This window comes from Theropithecus gelada, chromosome 1 (genome assembly GCF_003255815.1).
Source record: "Theropithecus gelada isolate Dixy chromosome 1, Tgel_1.0, whole genome shotgun sequence".
Taxonomy (NCBI): Eukaryota; Metazoa; Chordata; class Mammalia; order Primates; family Cercopithecidae; genus Theropithecus; species Theropithecus gelada.
This window is the reverse complement of record NC_037668.1, coordinates 72,834,196-72,859,488: the sequence shown is the minus strand read 5'-3', so window position 1 is coordinate 72,859,488 and position 25,293 is coordinate 72,834,196. Positions and strand designations below refer to the sequence as shown.

At 39.9% G+C, this 25,293-nt stretch overlaps 1 protein-coding gene and 1 pseudogene across 2 annotated transcripts in view; one reads left to right on the top strand and one right to left on the bottom strand.

The window, feature by feature from the left end:
* EIF2B3 (eukaryotic translation initiation factor 2B subunit gamma) overlaps positions 1-25,293 on the top strand; it is a 147,926-nt gene that overhangs the window by 31,445 nt on the left and 91,188 nt on the right. For both annotated transcript variants that reach the window (XM_025404876.1, XM_025404868.1), the window contains exon 4: positions 18,952-19,111. In XM_025404876.1, the coding sequence (XP_025260661.1) occupies positions 18,952-19,111 (160 nt within the window). The remainder of the gene's footprint in view (positions 1-18,951; positions 19,112-25,293) is intronic.
* On the bottom strand, positions 1,877-2,703 carry LOC112636284 (annotated as a pseudogene).

The window sequence follows — 25,293 nt, the reverse complement described above, 5'->3', positions numbered from 1 at the left end:
CCTTCCACTTCAGCCCCAAGTAGCTGGGAATACAGGCACACACCACCATACCTGCCTAATTTAAAAAATTCTTTCTGTAGAGATGAGGTCTTACTGTGTTACCCAGGCTGGTCTCAAACTCCTGGGCTCAAGCAGTCCTCCTGTCTCCGCCTCCTAAAGTGCTGGGTTTACAGGTGTGATGAGCCACTGCACCCAGCCCTGTTTTTCACTTGACAGTATATCCTGGAAATCACTCCATTTCAGTTAATGGAGCCTTTTTTTTTTTTTTTTTTTTTGAGACAGGGTCTCACTCTGTTGCCCAGGTTGGAGTGCAGTGGCACGATCGTGGTTCACTGCAGCCTCATCCTCCTGGGCTCAAGCCTGTGGCTGGGACTAGAGGTACTCACCACCACTCCCAGCTGATCTTTTTTTATTTTTTGTAGAAAGGGGGTCTTGCTTTGTTGTCCAGGCTGCTCTTGAACTTCTGGCCTCAAGCAATCCTCCTGCTTCAGCCTACCAGACTGCTGGGATGACAAGTGTAAGAGACTGCTTGACCAGATTTTTTTTTTAACAGCTACATAGTACCTCATTGTACATATATTTTTAAAAATCTTTTAAATTATTTTAACAGTCTCTTGAGGTCAGTAACACATTGGTAAACTTTCTGCAGAAATACATTCCTGAATAAGTAAACCAAAGGCAACAGTTGACAAAAAGGTAAAGAAAGAAGTAGCTTTATTTTAAAATACAGTCGTCCTTTGGTAGCTTTGAGATATAGGTTCCAGGAACCCTCACAGATACCAAAATCCTTGGATGCTCATGTCACTTTTTTAAAATGGCATGGTATTTGCATATAACCTACAAATTCTCCCAAATATTTTAAATCACCTCTAAATTATTTATAATACCTACAGCGTAAATGCTATCCAAATAGTAGTTGTACAGTATTGGTTTTTAAATGGTATTAGTTTTTAATTTGTATTTTTTATTTTTATATTATTATTTTCATTTTTTTCTAGAATATTTTTGATATATGGTTGGCTGAATCTGCAGATGCAGCACCTTTGGATACAGAGGGCTAACTGTAAATGCCAGAAAAGTCAACTTTTAAAAATAACTTGATCAATGTGAGTTATTTTTAAATACAAACAGGGACTGAACATACATGCATCAAATTGTACTCTTATTCACTGACATAAACACACTTCCAAACAAGTTAATATGAAGGTAAATACATAAATATATACAAATAAATACACATACCCAAATAACAAGCCACATATCACCCACCATTTTCCATTTTTCACATAAACATACTGGCAAATACAGCAAAATATCAGTGTAAATTGACATACTTACATATACAGATACGCATAAATACCAGAATTCAAAGTGATACGGCATATAACAAAGGTACTTAAGGCATAAACAACATAGCTTAGTCAGAAACAGCCGAGAGTTGAAACAAATACTATTGTGACCTTTTCACTAGGGATGAAAATTCAGCAGTTCACAATGAAATTGAGATTAATAAAATGCTCATGCTTTAAATAATAGAGAACCCAGACTCTAAGCCATTCCTCATTGCCAATGAGTTTGTTATGTTGATAATGTGAAGACAACTTCAGAGACTTAAAAGCACAGGGAGACTGGGGTGTCCTATCTAGATAAAAGATTAGCTAAATGAAATTACTGAAGGTGAACATAGAAACATTCTGTAAAGTTAAGGAAATTATCTTTACGTTTTTTAGAAACAGGGTCTCACTCTATTGCCCAGGCTGGAGTGCAGTGGCATGATCTTAGATCATTACAGCCTTAGACTCCTGGGCTCAAGTGATCCTCCCAGCCTCAACCTCCTAAGTAGCTAGGATCACAGGTGTGTGACACCATTCCTGGCTCAAATTCTTTTTACTTTGAAGGCCCTGCTAGAAACTTGCTGCTGCTCTAATTCGCCACTTGGAGAGGCAAAACTAAATAAGCTGTTGCTGGATTCAGGTGCTATGGGAGAGCCTACAAAAAAATGGTCTGAACTGAAAATCTCCATCGCCCCGATTTCAAACAGGTGTACTATCCAAAGAAAACTTGGAGTTGTTATTCCTAATGGGAAGCCAAAAACACCAGACTGTGCAATCACAGATGGTTCAAGGTGCCTTCATGGTTAGCAATAGGGATGTTACATAGCCTAAGGCTATCATAGAGGCCTTGGAGCTTTTGATACTGAAGATTGCGTTCCTTAAGTTTCTCAGAGATGTCACTGAACTTTTTCTTGTATTCTTCTAGCACTTTCTTCATGGAGGTGACCTCCCCTTTCATAGAGGTCAATTCTACATCCTTGCTTTGTATTTGCTGAGTATATATCTTATCCATCTGTTTCAGATGGCCCTCAGCCTTGATGAAATTGTGTTCTTGATAGAGACGTTCCTGATGTACCTGATATGTCCCGAAGGCCACTGCTCGGGAGTTAATGTCCTACACGATCTCTTGTCGCAGTCCTGCCAATACCATAGCTTTATATTTCTCTGATGGACTGAGTTCTGTGTGGACAATATCTAGCTTTCCAGAAAGGGTACTTTTCAGGCATCACAGATAGCTGGTGAGCAACTTAACTCACCACTGCCATGCTGATCACAGAAGACGTGAGAGCAGGCAGTGACCCATGCATAGCCAGAGTTTGATGCGACACTTTCGATAATTACAAAGCAGCATGTCTTCACACAAAGACATAATAGGATAGTGAGGTCTCCAGAAGCTGAAGAGAGTCCATAAAAGAAAAATGCAATAATCATCTACTGTATATACAGGATTTACAGCACCAAAGAGGTCCAGACTGGAACAGTGAGACTCAGCTCTGGTTTCGGTCTCTTGGAATTTTACTTCTCTGGCATCACATGAATCCAGCTTCTATCTAGAAATCAAGTTGAACCACAGGATCTATCAATTACCTAGGATCGTCTGTGTAATGAAGAGAACTTAAGGCAGCTTATCTTGCTCAAAATTCAAGTACCAGGCTTTAGATCCCATCAGCCTTTAACCCTTTTTATTGAGAATGTCCAAATCCAAGCCCATTTGATTTTCAGGGGGTCTGTAGATAGGCCAGTTCTGGACTGGCACACAGGGTGCTGCAGACCCAGGCCTTCCCTCCTCAGTGAATTTCATCTTCACCCAGCCTACCAAAATGGAGAGGGAAAAAAAGTCATTGTACATATTTTACTCAACCAACTCCTATGTCTAGGTTTTTAGGTAGCTTCCAATATTTTGCTGCAATGAATAACTTTGAAATTAGTAGTTTGATATTGTTGCATGATAAATTCTTACAAGTGGGATTACTGGGTCAAAGGATAAAACTGCATGTGTAGCTTTGTTTAAAATTACCAAATTTCCATCCAAAAGTGTTGTACTAGTTAGCATTCCTAGCTACAATATATGAGAGTGTTTATTTCCACATGGACTCACCAAGCTAATGAGTTGCCCTACTTTATTTTACCAGTCTAATTGGTGAGAAATGATAGCTCAGAGTCATTTTAATTTTAATTTGCATTTTTCTTTTTCTTTTTCTTTTTTTTTTTTTTTTTTTTTTGGAGTTGGAATCTCACTCTGTCACCCAGGCTGGAATGCAAGGGCGCAATCTCAGCTCACTGCAAACTTCGCCTGCCTCAGCTTCCAAAGTAGCTGGGATTACAGCACATGCCACCATGCCCTGATATTTGTATTTTTGGTAGAGATCGGATTTTGTCATGTTGGCCAGGCTGGTCTTGAACTCCTGGGCTCAAGTGATCTGCCTGCCTCTGCCTCCTAAAGTACTGGGATCACAGGTGTGAGCTGCATTTTTCTTATTATGAGTGAAGTTAAATATCCTTTTATATGTTTAAGGACCATTTAAAAATTGAACACATTGTGATCTTTCTTTGTAAATTGTTCATGTACTTTATTTTTTCTCATTTTTAAAAGTACCTTCAGTTTTTGTTGTTTTCCCTCTTGAATTTTAGAAGTTCTATAACTGTAGCAGTTTGATGTCTTTTGACTTTGTAGTGTTTGGGGGCATGGAAAACTTTTTGGTTTTGTTTTGATACAGGGTCTTGCCCTGTCGCCTAGGCTAGAGTGCCATGGCACGATCTCGCCTTACTGCAGCCTCCATCCCCTGAGCTCAAGTGATCTTCCTACGTCAGCCTCCCACGTAGCTGGAACTACAGGCACACGTCACCACATCTGGCTAATTTTTTTTCTTTTTTGTAGAGACAGAGTCTTGATGTTGCCTAGACTAGCTAGTCTCGAACTCATGAGCTCAAGTAATCCTCACACCTTGGGTCTCTCAAGGTGCTAGGATTACAGGCATGAGCCACCACTCCCAGCCTTGTTTTTATATTTATGTAGTCAAATTTAATAATCTTCAATTCATCTGGATTTTGAATAATAGTTAGAAAGTTTCTTCCCACATTTAGGTCATAGAGAAACCTACTTTTGTTTCCTTCTAGTACTTGTATAGTTTCACTTTTTTACATTTAGGTCTCTGATCCATTTGACGTTTGTCTTGTGTACCGTATGAACAGTGGATCTAATTTTATCCTTTTTCCAAATACTTATTCAGTTTCCCATCACCATTTATTAAAATACTCATTTTGCCCTTGTTATTTAAGTTTCATGATTATCATATACTAAATTCCCAACCCAAGTCAATTTATATACACACATATATACATATACGTATATATAGCCATAAAATCTTATTGATCATATTGTTAAATTTTCTATATCCACTTTTATTTTTTATCCACTTCATCTGTCTTTTACTAATAGTAGTGTGTTAAAGCTCCCTATTATTAGTGTTTTCTATTTTTTTTTTTTTTTTTAATACTTCAAGTTGCAGGTTTGTTATATAGGAATACATGTGCCATGGTGGTTTGCTGCACCCATCAACCTACATCTACATTAGGTATTTCTCATAATGCTATCCCTCTCCTAGTCCCCCCACCCCCGACGGGCTCTGGTGACTGAGAACATGCAGTGTTTGGTTTTCTGCTCCTGTGTTAGTTTGCTGAGAATAATGGTTTCCATCTTCATCCATGTCTCTGCAGAGGACGTGAACGCATCCTTTTTTTATGATTGCATAGTATTTCATGGTGTATGTGTGCCACATTTTCTTTATCTAATCTGTCATCGATGGGCATTTGGGTTGGTTCCAAGTCTTAGCTATTGTGAACAGTGCTGCAATAAACATACATGTGCATGTGTCTTTACAGTAGTATGATTTATAATCCTTTGGGTATATACCCCATAATGGGATTGCTGGGTCAAATGGTATATTTCTGGTTCTAGATCCTTGAGGAATCACCACAGTTGAACTGATTTACACTGCCACCAACAGTGTAAAAGCGTTCCTGTTTCTCCACCTCCTCTCCAGCATCTGGTTGTTTCCTGACTTTTTAATGATCGCCATTCTAACTGACATGAGATGGCATCTCATTGTGGTTTTGATTTGGATTTTTCTAATGACCAGTGATGATGACCTTTTTTTCATATGTTTGTTGGTCACATAAATGTCTTTTGAGAGGTGTCTGTTCATATCATTTGCCCACTTTTTGATGGGGTTGTTTTTTTCTTAAAAATTTGTTTAAGTTCCTTGTAGATTCTGGATATTAGTCCTTTGTCAGATGGATAGATTGCAAAATTTTCTCCCATTCTGTAGGTTACCTGTTCACTCTGATGATAGTTTCTTTTGCTATGCAGAAGCTCTTTAATTAGATCCCATTTGTCAATTTTGGCTTTTATTGCCATTGCTTTTGGTGTTTTAGTCATGGAGTCTTTGCCCATGCCTATCTCCTGAATGGTATTGCCTAGGTTTTCTTCTAGGGTTTTTATGGTTTTGGGACTTATGTTTAAGTCTTTAATCCATCTTGATTTAATTTTTGTATAAGGTGTAAGGAAGGGGTCCGGTTTCAGTTTTCTGCATATGACTAGCCAGTTTTCCCAACACCATTTATTAAATAGGGAATCCTTTCTGCATTTCTTGTTTTTGTCAGGTTTGTTAAAGATCAGATGGTTGTAGATGTGTAGTGTTATTTCTGAGGCCTCTGTTCCACTGGTCTATATATCTGTTTTGGTACCAGTACCGTACTATTTTGGTTACTGTAGCCTTGTAGTATAGTTTGAAGTCAGGTAGCATGATGCCTCCAGCCAGCACAATCAAATCAGCTTCATCCTTGGGATGCAAGGCTGGTTCAACATATGCAAATCAATAAACGTAATCCTTTACATAAACAGAAGCAATAACAAAAACCACATGACTATCTTAATAGATGCAGAAAAGGCCTTCAATAAAATTCAACACCCCTTCATGCTAAAAAAAACTCTCAATAAACTAGGTATTGATGGAACGTATCTCGTAAAAATAAGAGATATTTATGACAAACCCACAGCCAATATCATACTGAATGGGCAGAAGCTGGAAGCATTCCCTTTGAAAACCAACACAAGACAAGGATGCCCTCTCTTACCACTCCTATTCAACATAATATTGGAAGTTCTGGCCAGGGCAATCAGGCAAGAGAAAGAAATAAAGTGTATTCAAATAGGAAGAGAGGAAGTCAAATTGTTTCTGTTTGCGGACGACATGGGTGTATATTTAGATAACGCCATCGTCCTCTCAGCCCAAAATCTCCTTAAGCTGATAAGCAACTTCAGCAAAGTCTCAGGATACAAAATCAATGTGCAAAAATCACAAGCATTCCTATACACCAGTAATAAACAGAGAGCCAAATCATGAGTGAATGCCCATTCACAATTGCTACAAAGAGAATAAAATACCTAGGAATACAACTCACAAGGGATGTGAAGGACTTCTTCAAGGAGCACTACAAACCACTGCTCAAGGAAATAAGAGAGGACACAAACAAATGGAAAAACATTCCATGCTCATGGATGGGAAGACTCAATATCGTGAAAATGGCCATACTGCCCAAAGTAATTTATAGATTCAATGCTATCCCCATCAAGCTACCATTGACTTTCTTCACAGAATTAGAAAAAACTACTTTAAATTTCATATGGAACCAAAAAGAGCCTGTATAGCCAGACAATTCTATTGATTTCATAATTCATCTCCTGATGTTTTTGCTTTATATGAGTAGTTTTGTCTTTTTTGCTGCATAGATATGAAGAATTATTGTATCTTCACTTTTAATTTTGGCTTCTAGCGTTATAAAATATCCTTTGTTTTATTTAATGATTTTGGCATAATTCTACTTTGATAGCAGGATCACTTTCTTATTGTTTCCATTTGCCTGGTATATGTTTGCTTTTTTTTTTTTTTTTTTTTTGAGACGGAGTCTCACTGTGTCTCCCAGGCTGGAGTGCAGTGGCGCGATCTCGGCTCACTGCAAGCTCCGCCCCCCGGGTTCACGCCATTCTCCCGCCTCAGCCTCCCAAGTAGCTGGGACTACAGGTGCCCGCTACCGCGCCCGGCTAGTTTTTTGTATTTTTAGTAGAGACGGGGTTTCACCATGTTAGCCAGGATAGTCTCGATCTCCTGACCTTGTGATCCACCCGCCTCGGCCTCCCAAAGTACTGGGATTACAGGCTTGAGCCACCGCGCCCGGCCTATGTTTGCTTTTTAAAAAATTTTTAACCTTTCTAAATCTCTGATTTAGGTCTATCTCTTGTATACAGCATGGAGTTAGATTTTACTTTCAAGCCAGTTGAAAATCTTCCACTTTCAATGAGTGAATTATGCTCATTTCCATTTATTGATATGACTGACATCCCTGTTGTAAATGCTGTTATTTTAATAATTTATTTTTGAGACAGAATGTCACTCCAACGCCCAAGCTGGAGTGCAGTGACGTGATCATGGCTCACTGTAGCCTCGACCTCCTGGGCTCAAGCAATCCTCCCACCTCAGCCTCCCTGGTAGCTGGGACTAGAGGCACACACCACCACACCTGGCTAAATTTTTGTATTTTTTGTAGAGATGGCTAAATTTTTGTGTTTTTTTCGCCATGTTGCCCACGCTGGTCTCGAACTCCTGGGCTCAAGTGATACGACGCCTTAGCTTCCCAAAGTGCTGGGATTACAGGCATGAGCCATTGCACCTGGCAACAACTGATATTAATAATAAGAATTGGCAAGTTAGGTTCAGTGATGACTTAAACCCTTGCTGGAGTGGTAGGGACAAAAGCCTGATTAGAGAGAATGGGAGAGGAATGAGAAAATGAAGACAGTGAGACAGCTAACTTTTTTTGAGAAATTATGATATGAAGGAAGACGAAAAACAGGGCAGAAATGGGACCAGAGTGAGGCTGGTTCTTTTTTTGTTCGTTTTTTTCAATGAAAAATTTCGTACCTATAAAAGAATGTGATACAAAAAAGTACTTCCTTGCCCAGCTTATAAAAATAAAGTGTGTGTTTTCTGGGTTTTGCGTGTGTTTTTTTTTTTTTACACTTATGGAGGCAAGTTGTGTTTTTTTAAGGATTTTTATATGTTCTATACTGATGGGAGTGATCCCAATAAATTGATGATAGAGAAAAGAAAGCATTCAATTATTCGATTCAACAACTATATTTTTGCTACCTACAAGGAACTAATCACTGTATGATGTATGCTTGGGATGAACATAGCGTAAAACAAAGTTTCTGCCCTTATGCAGTTTTTTGAGTAGATGAGAGGGAATGTGATCTGGTGCACGAGTGGATGGGTTTCCCTTAAATTGGAGAAAGGACGGCCAGGCGCTGTGGCTCACACCTGTACTCCCGGCAGTTTGGGAAGCCGAGGCGGGCGGATCACGAGGTCAGGAAATCGAGACCGTCCTGGCTAACACGGTGAAACCCCATCTCTACTAAAAATACAAAAAATTAGCTGGGTGTGGTGGCGGGTGCCTGTAGTCCTAGCTACTCAGGAGGCTGAGGCAGGAGAATGGCGTGAAGCCAGGAGGCAGAGCTTGCAGTGAGCCGAGATCGTGCCACTGCACTCTAGCCTGGGGGACAGAGCGAGACTCCATCTCAAAAAAAAAAAGATTGGAGAAAGGACATTTAATTTATTGTATAGGCAGAATGTATAATATGTAATGCATATAGATTAATTTTGTGTCAGAAAGATGTTTACTGCTTCTAATTGCTTATATTTTCTTATTGAAATAAGATGTAAAGCCACCAGTTAAGAGTCGGTAGGGCCAGGCTCAGTGGCTCATGCTTGTAATCCCAGCACTTTGGGAGGCCAAGGCAGGTGGATCACCTGAGGTCAGGAGTTCAAGACCAGCCTGGCTAACATGGTGAAATTAAACATGGTCTCTATTAAAAATGCAAAAATTAGCCTGGCATGGTGGTGCGCCCCTGTAATCCCAGCTACTCGGGAGGCTGAGGTGGGAGAATTGCTTGAACCTGTGAAGCTGAGGCTGCAGTAAGCCGAGATTGAGCCACTGCACTCCAGCCTGGGTGACAGAGCGTGACCCCGTCTCAAAAAAAAAAAAAAAAAAGAGGAAGGGAGAAGCTGCTGAAGTTTTAAGGAAGGATGAGAATATGTGAAATTGTCTCTGAGAATGTAAAAGTTAATGGGCTAGGAAATGTATTGCTGGATAGTGCGCAGGATCCCCTTGAGATTTGGGTTATCAGTTTAAAAGGAGACTAGCCAGTGCTGTTACGAGTTTTTTCTATCCATGTTTAGCTTCTTGGGTTCATATGCAAAGTAGGCAGAGAGTTAGGATTTAACTAGCATCTTTACCTGGTGAGTACAAGGGATGAGAGTAGTAAGGAAGATGGTGATGTGTATGAAGGAGTATTTATAGTGATGGACCACCATAAGCTATATAAATGAGACCACCAAAGGAATTAGGGTGTGATAAATCAATGTAACAAATGGATTGAGGATCCTGTTAGAATCAGAATTGCTGGAGCCAGAATAAAAAGTCAGTGAGTTGGAAAAATAGAAGAAGGTGGTGATCAGACAATAGGATGTAAGCTCTTTGAGGTCAGGGATTTTTGTTTGTTCATTGCTGTATCTCTGTAATGCCTGGCCATATTCAGGGTTCAATATATGTGTGTTACATGAATTAATAGGATATTTTAAAGTGAGATTTTGGAGTTGGTGCAGTTATTGGTAATGCCAAGGAGTAGGGTATAACAAAGTGGTTGAGTGACTAAGGTGAGAAGGAGAAAAAAATAATTTAAAATGATGAAGTCATGGAGTTTCAGCCATAAGGATGTTAAAGTCACTGAAGTAATTTTTTTTAAAAAGAGAGATAAGAAAATAGTCCTAATATCTTTTTTTAAAAACTCATACTGGCCAGGTGCAGTGGCTTATGCCTATAATCCCAACACTTTGGGAGGCCGAGGTGGGTGGATTACTTGAGGCCAGGAGTTCAAAACCAGCCTGGCCAACATGGCATAATCCTGTCTCTACTAAAAATACAAAAATCAGCCAGGCACGGTGGCACATGCATGTAATCCTAGCTACTCTGGAGGCTGAGGCACGAGAATCTCTTGAACCCCAGAAGTGGAGGTTGCAGTGAGCTGAGATTGCACCATTGCACTCCAGTCTGGGCAATAGAGCAAAGATCTTGTCTCAAAAATAAATAAATAAATAAATAAACACCTTATACTTATTGAAGTTATATGTACATATCACTTAAATAATTCAATATAATTTAATAAATTAATAATTTAATAATTTAAATAATTCAGTAATTCAAGCTTTGTTCCTAAAAATATAGTCCCCTGACCACCCCCACCCCATATCCCTAACCCTAAAGGTTCTCTTCTTTTAGCTACTTTGTTTTTTATCTGTATGTCACTAAATAACATGCTTACATTGTTATGTTTTGAATTTTTGTTTGTTTATTTTTTAGAAACAGGATCTCACTCTGTCACGGGTGCTGGAGTGCAGTGGCACCGTCATAGCTCACTGCAGTCTGAAACCTGGGCTCAAATGATCCTCCTGTCTCAACCTCTCAAATAGCTGGGACTACAGGCTTGCACCACCATGCCTGGCTAATTTTTAAAATTGTTTGTAGAGATAAGGTCTCGCTGTGTTGCCCAGGCTGGTTTCAAACTCCTGGCCTCAAACACTTCTCCCACCTTCGCCTCCTAAAATGCTGGGATTACAGGCGTGAGCCACCATGCTCAGCCAACCCTAAGTTTTAAAAAGATGTATTAGTTGTATTTTTCTCATTGTTAATGAACTTCCCTTTAGAGTGAAAGTTTCATTTGGGAGAACAAAAAAAACTCTTGTTTTTTTCTATTCCAAGTCAGTGCATTTAGAGATGAAAATTAAATTGCATAAATCTAAATCCTGGAAGAGAAGTGACAGGCATTTTTATAGGGAACTCATTTGAACAGAATTAAAAATTAATATATTCTTAGGTGCTTCTTTCCTAGCTTCACACAGGAAGGAAGAATACAATTCCTCTATTTGTTCTTAATCTGAAGAGGAAAATTTCCTTTGAGGATATGAATGAATTATGAATATTAGAACCATAAATGTTGAGCCTTCATTTTAAGTTGTAAATCCTAGCAAGCATATCGTCATTCTTCAGCCGTGCCCTCCAGGACAGCTGCTTTTGATTTCTTTCCTTAGACATCTCTGCCTTTTGCTTCTTGGGAAGTAGCAGGTTCATTTCCTACCTTCTTGCGTTGGGGAACTGCAAAGTTGTCTCTGTGGCCCCTGTCCTAACTCTGAATAGTCAGTCTCTACAAAGGGAGCACTCACCTCTGTCAGAATGTATACTGTTTCTAAACATTTAAAATCAGATGTTTTAATATTTGAGTCAAATTAAAGAGAAGGAGATAACAGGAAAAGTACTGACATTTACTCATGCGTGTTTGCCAGCACTGGGTTGAACTCTGGGTATACAAAGATAAAAGGGCTCCTTATGGAGGGCAAAGTCTAGATGGAAAAAAATATGTATGTAATCCAATTAGTGATTTAAGGTCTGTAATGGATCAGAAAATGCATCATCTCTAGGGAAGATAATTGTCCTTTCTAGTAACTGTGATAATACCTGAATTTTGATGGATAAATATATAATAGAGTAGGAAGACAGACTAGGAAATGCATTATTGGCAGTCGACTCTATCAAAGTAACACTGGTGGCCAGGTGCGTTGGCTCATGCCTGTAATCCCAGCACCTGGGGAAGCCAAGGCAGGAGGATCACTTGAGGTCAGGAGTCTGAGAACCAGCCTGGCCAACGTGGCGAAATACTGTCTGTACTAATTAGCTGGGCATGGTGGCACGCACCTGTAATCCCAGCTACTCAGGAGGCTGAGGCACAAGAATTGCTTGAACCTGTGGGGCAGAGGTTGCAGTGAGCCATGATCGTGCCATTTTACTCCAACCTGGGCAATAGAGCGAGACTCTGTCTCAAAAAAAAAAAAAAAGTTAACATTGGCTCTGTGGAGGGGAATTGTGTGAGGGAAGACTGAATTAGGTAGGTGGAGTCATATTTTGAAGACCCTTAATGTCATACTAAGGAATTCCAACTTAATCTTGTTGAGCAGCAATCTCCAAAATAGGTGGTGGACAGAATTAAGTACTAGAGGAAAATATTAGAATTTCTATTTTTTAAATGTTTTATTTCTTCCTTTTTAAATATCTATCTTTACATATATATTATATGAAGAGCATATCATATAGTGATCTGTATATTTTTTTAAAAATTTTAAAGTAAGTGTCAATAAGTTCAACTTATTGTTTGGGAAACACCGTTTTAGGGTGTCTTTAAGCAGGAAAATGACATATGCAGTAGAAATTAGAGTATGGATTAGAATAAGGAAAACTGGAGCAAGAGAGACACCAGCCAAGAGACTGGAAAAAGATTTTGAGAGCTGAACTAAGGCAGTGCAATAGGGGAAGAGTAGGGGACAGGCAGGAGAGGGAGGACTTCCGTCCTGGACTATGCGCGGATTTCTGGCATCAATTCTGGATGGTAGCAACACCATGATTAAACTAAGGAATATAGTAAGAATATTTAGCTGTGAGCCCAAGGATTATCACATTTCTTTCTTACTGACTGAGTTGGTCGTTTCCTTTCCTAGACCTACTACCCCAGCTTCAGTGAAAACAATGTGGCAGTTGGCCCTTGGCCTTGCACTTTGAGGACTATAGACTAGAATCTTTTCCAAGCATTTTAAACCAAAACTGAGGTCTCCATTGCAGTTAACCTTTGGTGTTTATTAAAGTACACAAACTATGCCGGGGCAGTGACTCATGCATGTAATCCCAACACTTTGGGAGGCTGAGGCAGGAGGATTCCTTGAGCCCAGGAGTTTGAGACCAGCCTGGGCAATACAGGGAGACCCCCTGTCTAAAAGAAAAAACACACAAACTACTCTTGGGGATTTGATTGGGATTGGACCACGTAGGAAAATGTAAATCGTAACCTTCGTAGTCACACCAAGTAGCTGAATTCATGAGTTCCATATGGGCAGGGGTGGCATGCGGGCTGGTGATTTGGATCATAGCCATTATTTGTGGAAGCACTGGGTGAGTAGAAGTATGGTAGTTACCTTGCCCTGACAGTTTTTTTCCAAGGGAGTAAATGTGTTTTTCTTTCTCCTTGTCATAAGAAATCAGTTGCCAGATTGTGTTATTTATAACAATCTGTCATGGAACAGCTGCCAGGAAAAGAAAAGAGGCTATTCCCAGTAGCTCTCCTCACCTCCCACCCCACCACTACAGCCACACACACACATCAGGTGTTCTGATTTAACTTTTTTTTTCCCAGCTAATTTTACTCAGTGGTTTTGACTTGATTGAAAATGTTCTTGTAATGAGAGATTTCTGGGCTTTGCCATGGCTTGGTAATTGGGTTTTCTGAGCTTAATTTGTTTACTTTAGTCAAGACTAACTGGCGGCAGTTTGGATTTTGAATTCCTGGGTGTCTTGGACACTTTAAACACTAAACTGCTGCCTTCCCTTGAAATCTTGCGTGTTTCTATATTGTCAACAGTGCACACATCTGCTTTCCTTCTGAGTTGTGCTTTCTGCCCTTGACATTGCCCTGGCTTCTCTAGAGGAGCAGGCTTGGGATGAGGCATACCAAGGACTGTTGGAATAGTGGGTAGGGAGGTCTTTGGAGAGGCCAGTTGGTCTCTGCAGAAGAGGCATACTGTTGGCATTAGAAAAGAAGTGGGTCCATGAAACGCAGGCAGCTGAGTGTTGACATGTTCAGGGAACTTTCAGAGTAACTGCATTTCTGACATACAGTTGCTTCACAGCCCAAACAGTCCATGTTTGTTCATGGCTTGTGGTCACACATGATCAAAAATACTTATCTGGGTCTTATCAGTTTTTCTACTTTCTCTCTCTGGGCTCTAGTTACTAGAAGTCCATTTGCATTCCTAGAATGGGCTTTACATTTTAGAGTAAAAATAAAAACAATGATCATTTCTTTCTATTACAGCTTTTATAAAATCATAGGCCAGGCGCAGTGGCTTATGCCTGTAATTCCAGCACTTTGGGAGGCTGAGACAGAAGGATCACTTCAGCCTAAGGGTTCGAGACCAGCCCTGGCAACATAGTGAGACCCCGTCTCTACAAAAATTTTTTTAAAAATTTAAAAAAATAAAATAAAATAAAATTAGCAGGCATAGTGGCATATGATGCTTGTAGTCCCAGCTACTTAGGAAGCTGAGGTGGTAGGATGCTTGAGTCCAATAATTTGAGGTTACAATGAGCTATGATCATACCTCTGCACTCCAGCCTGGGCAACAGACTGAGACCCGGTCTCAAAAAAAAAATGGTATTATGAAGGTATAAGTATGATTTAGCTTTCCTTTCTTTCTTCTTCTGAGATTTCCAGCTTTGGAAATTTATCAGACAACAAACACTTTCCTTTGGAAGTGGTGGAGTTGCAAAGAGGATGAGATGTGTTTGGTCTCAAGTGACTCTCACTTGGTGCATTCTCTGGGAACAGAGGCAGGAGAGGGACTGATGGAACAGCACCTCCATCTGTATGCTAGGCCCTGTTCTTTCAGACCCACGCCTTTCTTTTCACACTAAGAACAGATGGCAACCAGACATTTAGTGGAGGGGTCTGTTCCTTGCAATCCTTGGGGATTTCGCATTCAGTTTAGCAAAAAGTCATCAAAACGCAAAGAGAGAAATGAGCCTACAGCCTGTTCACAATTATGCAGGACTTGTTTGGCATTCATTGTACTGACAGATTTAAACAGTTTTGCAGCTATTGAATGATAACAGCATTTATTTGCCAAGACAACATTGTTACCACTTCTGAGGCATTTGCATTAGAGTCATTTTCTTGATTTTGGAGTACACTTAATAGTTCAATTTATTGTAGATCAGTCAACTTGCAAAAAAACAGCCATCTTTTTAGAGAAACTTAGAAAAATAGAAAGGAGATTTTTTTCCCTCAGCAAATTGTCATTTTCATTCTGATGAAATGGGGCAACTTCTGTATTGTGGTAAGGACAACTCTGTGGATGTCTTTAGTAATGATTTGTCTCCTTGTCTTTCTAAGCATTGTTCTAAGTAGGATTCTTCAGGCTGTGTCTTCTTTAGTTTTATGTATGTGGTCTGATTTGTTCATGTTTGCTGTTAGCATGGGGAGTTGCAGGTGTAGGGTTTTTTTTTTTTTTTTTCCTAAAGAGATGTTTATGGGAACTTCTTTTTTTCTTTTTGAGACGGAGTCTTGCACTGTTGCCCAGGCTGGAGTGCAGTGGCGTGATCTTGGCTCACTGCAAGCTCCACCCCTGGGTTAGTGCCATTCTCCTGCCTCAGCCTCCTGAGTAGCTGGGACTACAGGCGCCCGCCACCATGTCCAGCTAATTTTTTGTATTTTTAGTAGAGACAAGGTTTCACTGTGGTAGCCAGGATGGTCTCGATCTCCTGACCTCATGATCCACCTGCCTCAGCCTCCCAAGTATCTGGTACTATAAGTGCGTGCCACCACACCTGGCTAACTTTTAAAAAATTTTATTTGCTAATTAAAAAAATGTTTGATATATTTTTAGAGATGGAGTCTTACTATGTTGTTCAGGCTGGCCTCAAACTCCTGGCCTTAAGTGATGCTCCTGCCTCAGCCTCCAGAGTAGCTTGGCTCACAGGTGCAAGACACTGTGCCAGGCCTTTTTTTTTTTTTTTTGAGATAGCATCTTGCACTGTCACCCAGGCAGAAGTGCAGTGATGTGATCTTAGCTCACTCTAACCTTGAACTCCTGGGCTCATGCAGTCCTCCTGCCTTGGCTTCCCAAAACACTAGGATTACAGGTGTAAGCCACTCTGTCTAGCCTAGACTTTTTTAAAGTAGCAGAATTGGTTTTCCAAGACAAAGCTTATCCAGAAGCCTAGAAAATAAAATTAATAAAAGAGGAGCTGCCCTGGTTGATTCACGAAGGGCAAATCAGAACCTGCCTTTGCCTGAGGCACCTCTGGGATTACAGGCATGTGCTACTGTGCCTGGCCCTAAACTATATTTCTTTTTTTCTTTCTTTGGAGATGGAGTCTTGCTCTGTCACCCAGGCTGGAGTGCAGTGGTGCTATCTTGGCCCACTGCAGTTTCCGCCTCCTGGGTTCAGGCAATTCTCCTGCCTCAGCCTCCCGAGTAGCTGGGACTATAGGCATGTGCCACCATGCCTGGCTAATTTTTGTATTTTAGTAGAGATGGGGTTTCACTATATTGCTCGGACTGGTCTCAAACTCGTGAACTCGGGTACTCCGCCTACCTTGGCATCCCAAAGTGCTAGGATACAGGCGTGAGCCACTGTGCCCAGCCTAAACTATATTTCTTTAATACTATTCAGTAATACAGATTCTTCAGTTATACAAATAGCCATTACTAATTGTTAAATCTTAGTTACATAACTACTATAAATCTGTTTATTCGTTGGTAAAGTACTAATAATAACAGTTCTGGGCTAGGCACGGTGGCTCACGCCTGTAATCCTAGCACTTTGGGAGGCCAAAGCGGGCAGATTGCTTGAGCCCAGGAGTTCGAGTCCAGCCTGGGAAACATAGGAAGACCCTGTCTCTACTAAAAATAAAAATAAAAATTAGCCAGGTGTGGTAGTGCATGCCTGTAGTCCCAGCTACTAGGGAGGCTGAGGTGGGAGGATCACTTGAGCCCAGGAAGTTGAGGCTCCTATAAGCCATGATCATGCCACTGTACTCCAGCCTGGGTGACAGAGCAAGACCCTGTCTCAGGAAAAAAAAAAAAAAAAAATATATATATATATATATGTGCATATACATATACACACATATATATGTATGTGTATATATGTATATGTATGTGTATATGTGTATATATATAGTTCTTACTGCATATGGTTGTTGTGAAGATTGAAATGTTTTCCGCCAGGCACGGTGGCTCACGCCTGTAATCTCAGCACTTTGGGAGGCTGAGACAGAAGGATTGTAGGATTGTTTGAGCCCACCAGTTCAAGACCAACCTGGGCAACATAGTGAGAAACAGTGAGACCCTCTCTCTATTTTTTTAATTTAAAAATAAAATTAAAATAAAAAATAATAAAAGAAATAATGTTTGCAAAGTGTTATCACAATTCCTGGCCAATAGTAAGCATTCAGTAAACATTAGTTATCATTATTAGTTTTTATTATGATTAATCTTAGTTATTAGAATTATAATCAGGCATGGTAGCTCATGCCTGTAATCCCAGCTCTTTGGGAGGCCGAGGTGAGTGGATCCCTTGAGCCCAGGAGTTTGTCACTAGCCTAGGCAACATAGGGAGACACCATCTCTACAAAAAATGTAAAAATTAGCCAAGAGTGGTGGCACACACCTGTAGTTCCAGCTAATTGGGAGGCTGAGGCAGGAGGATCACTTGAGCCTGGAAGGTCAAGGCTGCAGTGAGCTGTGACTGCACCACTGCATTCCAGCCTAGGTGACAGAGTAAGACCCTGTCTGGAAAAAAAAAAAAAAAAAAAAAAAAAATATTAATATATATATATAAATATATATATATATACACACACACACACACAGAGAAAGCCCACCACTATGAGAAAACCTTTTCTTCATTGATTTTTTCATTCATTTGTTAAACACTTATTAAATGCCTACTGTGTGTCAGACACTGGTAATAGGCCTTATTTTTCTCATCTATAAAAATAGAGGCCAGTAATGTTAATAATAACAGTGCCTTTCTGTCATTCTTACCCTATTATAAGATTGAATGGATGCCTTATACATACCTGAGGTTATATTGTAATTATTTACTATAGAATATTAAGTTCCTGAGAATGAGGCATTGTATTGTGTTCATTCTGTTATTTCCTAGTACTGTAGTAAAGTGATTGTTCTTTGCCATACTAAATCATCAAACTATGCGAAAATGCTTTTTTAAACTATAAAGAGATGTATAAATATAAGATCATATATTCCATAGTCATAGAAATAGACAATGTGGTGGTTTTCAGACTGTTTCTTAGAACCTAGGGTTCCAGAGGTGTCTCAGGGACTGCCCACACAGTTCCTGAGGTACACAAGGGAGAGGTAGAGATTCCAGACCCTATACCAGCACAATTCAATGAGAACAACCCCATTTATTTCACTTGTTTGGCTATGAAAAATGTTTGAAGAGTATTGTCTGATTTGTGTGTGTGTGTGTGTTTTTTGTTTTTTTTTTTTGAGACGGAGTCTCGCTCTGTCGCCCAGGCTGCAGTGCAGTGGCGCGATCTCGGCTCACTGCAAGTTCCACCTCCCAGGTTCACGCCATTCTCCCGCCTCAGCCTCCGAGTAGCTGGGACTACAGGCGCCCGCCACCACGCCCGGCTAGTTTTTTGTATTTTTAGTAGAGACGGGGTTTCACCATGTTAGCCAGGATGGTCTCGATCTCCTGACCTCGTGATCCACCCGCCTCGGCCTCCCAAAGTGCTGGGATTACAGGCTTGAGCCACCGCGCCCGGCCTCTGATTTGTGTGTTTTTAAGCCATCATAATTTTGTTTTGTGATGATTTGTGTAATCCATCGTCGTTTATGATATTGACTTTTCCCATCTCCATTTAACAGACAGATGTGCTGGTCCTGAGCTGTGATCTGATAACAGATGTTGCTTTACATGAGGTTGTGGACCTGTTTAGAGCTTATGATGCATCACTTGCTATGTTGATGAGAAAAGGCCAAGATAGCTTAGAACCTGTTCCTGGTCAAAAGGGGAAAAAAAAAGCAGGTAAGAAGATTGGGGTTTGTTTTGTTTGTTGGGTTTTCATAATTATTATTGTCATTCATGCTTTCCCTGAAAAAATATTTATTAAGAATCTACTCTGCACCACAGATGCTGTGCTAGGAGTTGATGACATAAAGTCAAATAAGACACAGTCCCTGAATGGAAAATGCTTATAACTATTGATTAGATTCTTTAATGTCCTTTCGTATGCAGAGGGGAGCATTCAGAACTATTTGCATTGTATTTAAGACTCAAATAATTGAATGCATGTATCTAAGAAACAAACAAAGACAAATCTAATTTAAAATTAACTTTTAAAAATAGGCCAGGTGCAGTGGCTCACACCTGTGATCCCAGCACTTTGGGAGGCCGAGACTGAGGGTGGATCACAAGGTCAAGAGTTTGAGACCAGCCTGGCCAGCATGGTGAAACCCCGTCTCTACTAAAAATACAAAAATTAGCTGGGCATGGTGGCATGTGCCTGTAATCCCAGTTACTCAGGAGGCTGAGGCAGGAGAATCACTTGAACCCAGGATGGGGAGGTTGCAGTAAGCCAAGATCATGCCACTGCACTCCAGCCTAGGCAGCAGAGCAAGACTCTGTCTCGGCTGGGAGGAAAAGAATTAAAGTTACTATCACAAATTTAGTGTGGCTGGTTCTTTTCACCGCTTCAGTCACCCTGAATGACTAATAAATGTGATAGTTCTTTCTTTTTCTTTTTGTGTTTTTGTTTTTGTTTTTGTTTTGAGATGGAGTCTCACTCTGTTGCCAGGCTGGAGTGCAGTGGCAAGATCTCAGCTCAGTCCAGTCTCCACCTCCCGGGTTCAAGTGATTCTCCTGCCTCAGCCTCTCGAGTAGCTGGGACTACAGGCACACGCCACCACACCCAGCTAATTTTTGTATTTTTAGTAGAGATGGGGTTTCACCATATTGGCCAGGATGGTCTCTTATCTCTTGACCTCATGATCCACCCGCCTCTGCCTCCCAAAGTGCTAGGATTACAGGCATGAACCACCGTGCCCGGCCGATAGTTGTTGATCATGCTTATCTTCCTAGGATTATAACATACTTATTTTAATTATAACATGCTTATTTTGATATTTGTTTTCCGAGGATTCTAGTAGTCCTTTTATGAGTTTGAATTTTTCCTGAATGATGTGTTTTTTTCCTTGAAGTTTGCCTCTGGAATTAGGTTTTGCTTTGCCAGCATTATGTAACCCACTATTTTGTCATTATTATATATTGGCATATTTTGTTACAATTATTAGACTATGTATAGCTTATTAACTTCTTACTATTATTAATAAATAGAGCCACTTAGAACCTTCATACTTAGGATTTGAATACTCTAGTTAATATTTTTAGCTCTCCTTTTTAGGACGTTTGGTTAAATCATAATTTTCCAGTATAACGTTGAAACTTGTTTCTAGTTGCTTTTTGTGTTCAGATGATCACTGGTGCAGATTAGTTGTTGGATACTTTTTCTACATTATTGTTATGTAATGGTACTCATGCTGATCAGTCTTTTTGTTCTTCATATGGTTTCTGCTTTTGCAAGCTCTGGTTTACTTACAATTCCCTGTATTCATTCTTTTCTGCCTACACAGATAGAAATAAATATATAACCAGATTTTATAAACAGATAAATGTTTTATAATGAATTTTTTTTGTTTCCTTTGTCTGTACTCTTATTTATAAAAATCAATTAAAAAATAAACTTATCCTTATTCTTGTCATTAGAACTTTTCTTTAAATTTTCTCCCTTTTCATAGGCATTGATAGAACTTTTTAATACACTTTATATATAGTTTTTATCTCTTAAGTATCATTATAAATGCACAGATTTTCACAGTTCCCTTTCTTTTATTGTAAATTAACAATTTATAATTGTATAAATTTATGGGAAACAAAGCGATGTTATAATTTATGTATACAATGTGGAATAATTAAATCAAACAAGTTAACATATCCATCCTTCAAATACTTAACATTTTTCATGGTGAGAACATTTGAAATTTACCCTCTTAGCAATTTTGAAATGTGCAATACTCTATTGTTAACTATATTTACAATGTAATTCTATTTTAAATTAACTAACTATTAGCTACCTACCATTCATTTAAAAATGTTTTCATGCTTAAATTGTCAGTTTGGCCAGTGAAAGTTCCTTTAAGCTGGATCCTTTATCCTCTTTGAAAAAGTGTGATGTACATTGGTAACTTTCTATAGCTGGAGTCTGAGTATAGGAGGCAGAGAAGCAGATAGGACTAGAGAAGAGCCAGATATCAGATGAAAGAGTTTGAATTCTTGCCCAAAACAGTAGGGGAGTTGTTGAAGTAAACAAAGTAATGTCATAATTAGATTAGATTAATGTTTTAAGAAGATTTTTCTTTCCTTTTCTTTCTTTTTTTCTTTTTCTTCTTCTTTTTTTTTTTTTTTTTTTTTTTTTGAGAAAGGTCTTACTCTGTTGCTAAGGCTGGAGTGCAGTGGCTCAATCTTGGCTTGCTGCAACCTCCACTTCCCGGGCTCAAGCAATCCTCCCACCTCAGCCTCCCGAGTAGCTGGGACTATAGGCATGCGCCACCATGCCTGGCTAACTTTTTGTATTTTTTGTAGGGACGGGGTTTCACAATGTCCAGGCTGGCCTCAAACTCCTGAGCTCAAAAGTGATCTCCCTGCCTCAGCCTCCCAAAGTACTGGGATTACAGGCATGAGTCACCACACTTGGCCTCTTTCTTTCTTTCTTTCTTTTTTTAAAGAGACAGGGGGCACCATGGCTCAGGACTATAATCCTAGCACTTTGGGAAGCTAAGGCAGACAGATGGCTTGAGCCCAGGAGTTTGAGACCAGCCTGAGTAACATGGTGAAACCCCATCTCAACAAACAATGTTTTAAAAATTAGCTGGACATGGTGGCATGTGAGCCTCTAGTCCCAGCTACCTGGGAGGCTGAGGTGGGAGGATCACTAGAGCCTGGGATGTCGAGGCTACAGTGAGCCATGATCATGCCACTGCACTCCAGAGCCTCACTCTGTCACAAACAAACAAACAAAAAAAAAGAGAGAGAGAGAGAAATTAGGTCTCATTATATTGCCCAGGCTGGTCTCAAACTCTTGACCTCAAGCAGTCCTCCCACCTCAGCCTGCCAAGTAGCTGATATTACAGGTACCAGCCATCACTTCTGGCTCAAATTTTCATTCTTAACATGAAATTTTAAACTCCTCAATACCTATATTTTGTTACATTTGAAGGCTAAGATTCACCTAAATAACTGAGTTTTAAATTCCTCCCATAGCATGCTATGCATTTCCATCACAAGCATTTTTTAAAGGATCCTAAGTTTTTCAGATTATGTATTTGGCATGCCTCTTGGCTGCTGTTGTGTGCCAGAACAGCCTGCAGTCCACTGATTCCCAGATACGGTTTAATAGTCTAGATCTTCTACCCAATTTCCTCAAATGGTGTTCTTACTGACTTATAGGAGAATGACTAATGTCTAGATGTTTCTGGAGCCACCTTTCTTCCCCTTGCCACTTTCTTCTCAGAAGATTTATAGGAGATGTAAATACTAAAGAGGGCAGGATCAAATTCATGTTTAGACTTTTTAGAGTATTTCATTCCTGCTACAGGTCTTTACACAGCTTCCTTGCCTGAAATGCTCTCTAGCCCCTTTCTCCTCCCAACACGTATATTCCAAATCCAGCTTAGCCTTCAAGTTATTTTCTGAGAAAGACCTTTCCTGACCTTTTAATATAAATTATATCCTTTTGTTGGCCTACATATAGCAGCTTGCTCTCTTATTTACTCTTTCCCCTACTGGACTATAAGCTCCATAAGGGAAGGGATCGTATCTCTTTTGTTTATTTTATTCCCAGCACCTGGCCCAGTTATGGCCCATGGTGAGCAATCAATAAATATTATTGAATGGCCTGCTTATAAAGGCAGCTCTTCTTGCCCCCCCCCCCGCCCCCACCCAGGTAAGTGAAGGTAGACCTGAGCACTAGCAGTTTAAAATCCTAAAGATGTTAATCTGAGCTGTAGTTGAATTCATGAGTAGATATTATAAGAGTGTGTGAGCTTGTAATGCTTTTAGCAATATGGATCTAGCAGACTAACTACATTGTCTATTAATTTTGTGTTTAGAAATGGTTTCAAGATTTTTAAATAAATACCTAGCACTGTACCATGATTGTTAAGAGCACAAGGTCTAGAGTTCAGACTGGGTTTCAGTACTCAAAAGCTGTGGGATTTTGGGCAAATTACTTTGATCTTCATGAATTTCATTTTCTTCTGTTATAAAGTGAGCCTGAATCCTTTCAGGATTTTTGTGAGAATTAAGTATCATGGTTATAAGGCATGTGGCCCATTCATTACCTGAAAGATAGTAGATGCTTAATAATTTGTAATTGCTGTTGTAATTTGGTACTGAAACTTAACAAATCTCATTTAATAACTTTGTAAACATTTTATATCACATATTTATTTCATGTAAAATGGCAGTGCTTTAAAAGCCACAGAATATCAGAGTGTTTTTGTTTGCATTTTTACCATAATAGCTTGTAAGTTTGAAGGGAAACTCATAGTGGCAAATGTCTAGACAAGCCTCTTTGGAAGGCTCACATGTAACTTTTTTTTTGAGACAGAGTCTTGCTCTGTTGCCCAGGCTGGAATGCAATGGCGGGATCTTGGCTCACTGCAACCTCCACCTCCCGGGTTCAAACAATTCTCCTGCCTCAGCCTCCCGAGTAGGTGGGATTATACGCGTCCACCACCATGCCCAGCTAATTTTTTTTTTTTTTTTTTTTTTGTATTTTTAGTAGAGACAGGGTTTCACTATGTTGGCCAGGCTGGTTTTGACCTCCTGACCTCAAGTGATCCACCCGCCTCAGCCTCCCAAAGTGCTAGGATTACAGCTGTGAACCACCGCACCTGGCCCACATGTAACTTTTCTAGTGATTCAAACAGCCCTGTGTTTCTAGCATTTTCTAGAAGGTACCAACTTTTGGGAAAAAAAATTTTTTTTCTCAGGAAAAAAATGGACAAGTTAGAAGTGTAAGCAAGACCCAGAAACCCAGCTAAGGCCATGCTGGGAAATGGGGTTCTAAACTCTGAGAAACCTCATTTCCTTTTTTTTCAGCAGTAGATACCATTATTATTCAGCCACTGTTTCACCATTGCTTGATACTACTTCCTGAGTGAAAGGGTGAAGAGGTCAGCCTACCACAGTTACTGGGTATGTGTTATGCCAACTCTTGAACTAGGCACCAAGGCTATAGAAATGGAAAAAAAGCCCAAAATGCCACAATATCCCTCCCCTCAAGGAGACACAAACAAGTGTTCATTGTACTCTCCCCAATCATAGGGCATTTTAAGAAACTTGGAACCTGATGGGGAAAATTAGATTAGCTATTGTGTTTTTAAAAGAATTTACAGGCTGGGCGCACTGGCTCACGCCTGTAATCCCAGCAGTTTGGGAGGCCAAGGCAGGAGGATCATTTGAGGTCAGTAGTTCGAGACCAGTCTGATCAATATGGTGAAACCCTATCTCTACGAAAAATACAAAAAAATTAGCTGGGCATGGTGGCGCATGCCTATAGTCTCAGCTACTCGGGAGGCTGAGGCAGGAGAATTACTTGAACCCGGGAGGCAGAGGTTTCTGTGAGCCGAGATTGCGCCACTGCACTCCACCCTGAGCAACAGAGCAAGACTCCCGTCTCCAAAAAACCAAAAAAGAATTTATAAAAGCCTCACATCTGTAATTGTTTACATTCTCAAACAGTAAAGGCAACACATATGAAGAGAATTTCAGTGATACCATATATACATGTATGTCTTAAAGTTGCAATAATATGTAAAAATAATTTGTTTTCCATCCCTTGTTAGAAACTTAACTTTCCTTTTCTCAATTTCAGTGAGAAGATAATATATTTATATTGCTTTATTGCAGATAATATGTTTGTTAGGGGGCTTTTTTCCCTGTACATTCCTCTATGTAATTGTTTAATACTATTATGATTTAATGACACAAATTATTGACTATTGTCTCTATAGTCCCACTGTATCTCTTGGAATACTTGAAATAGAAAATGTTCTAGGGGCCGGGTGCGGTGGCTCACTCCTGTAATCCCAGCACTTTGGGAGGCTGAGGCGGGTGGATCACGAGGTCAGGAGATTGAGACCACCCTG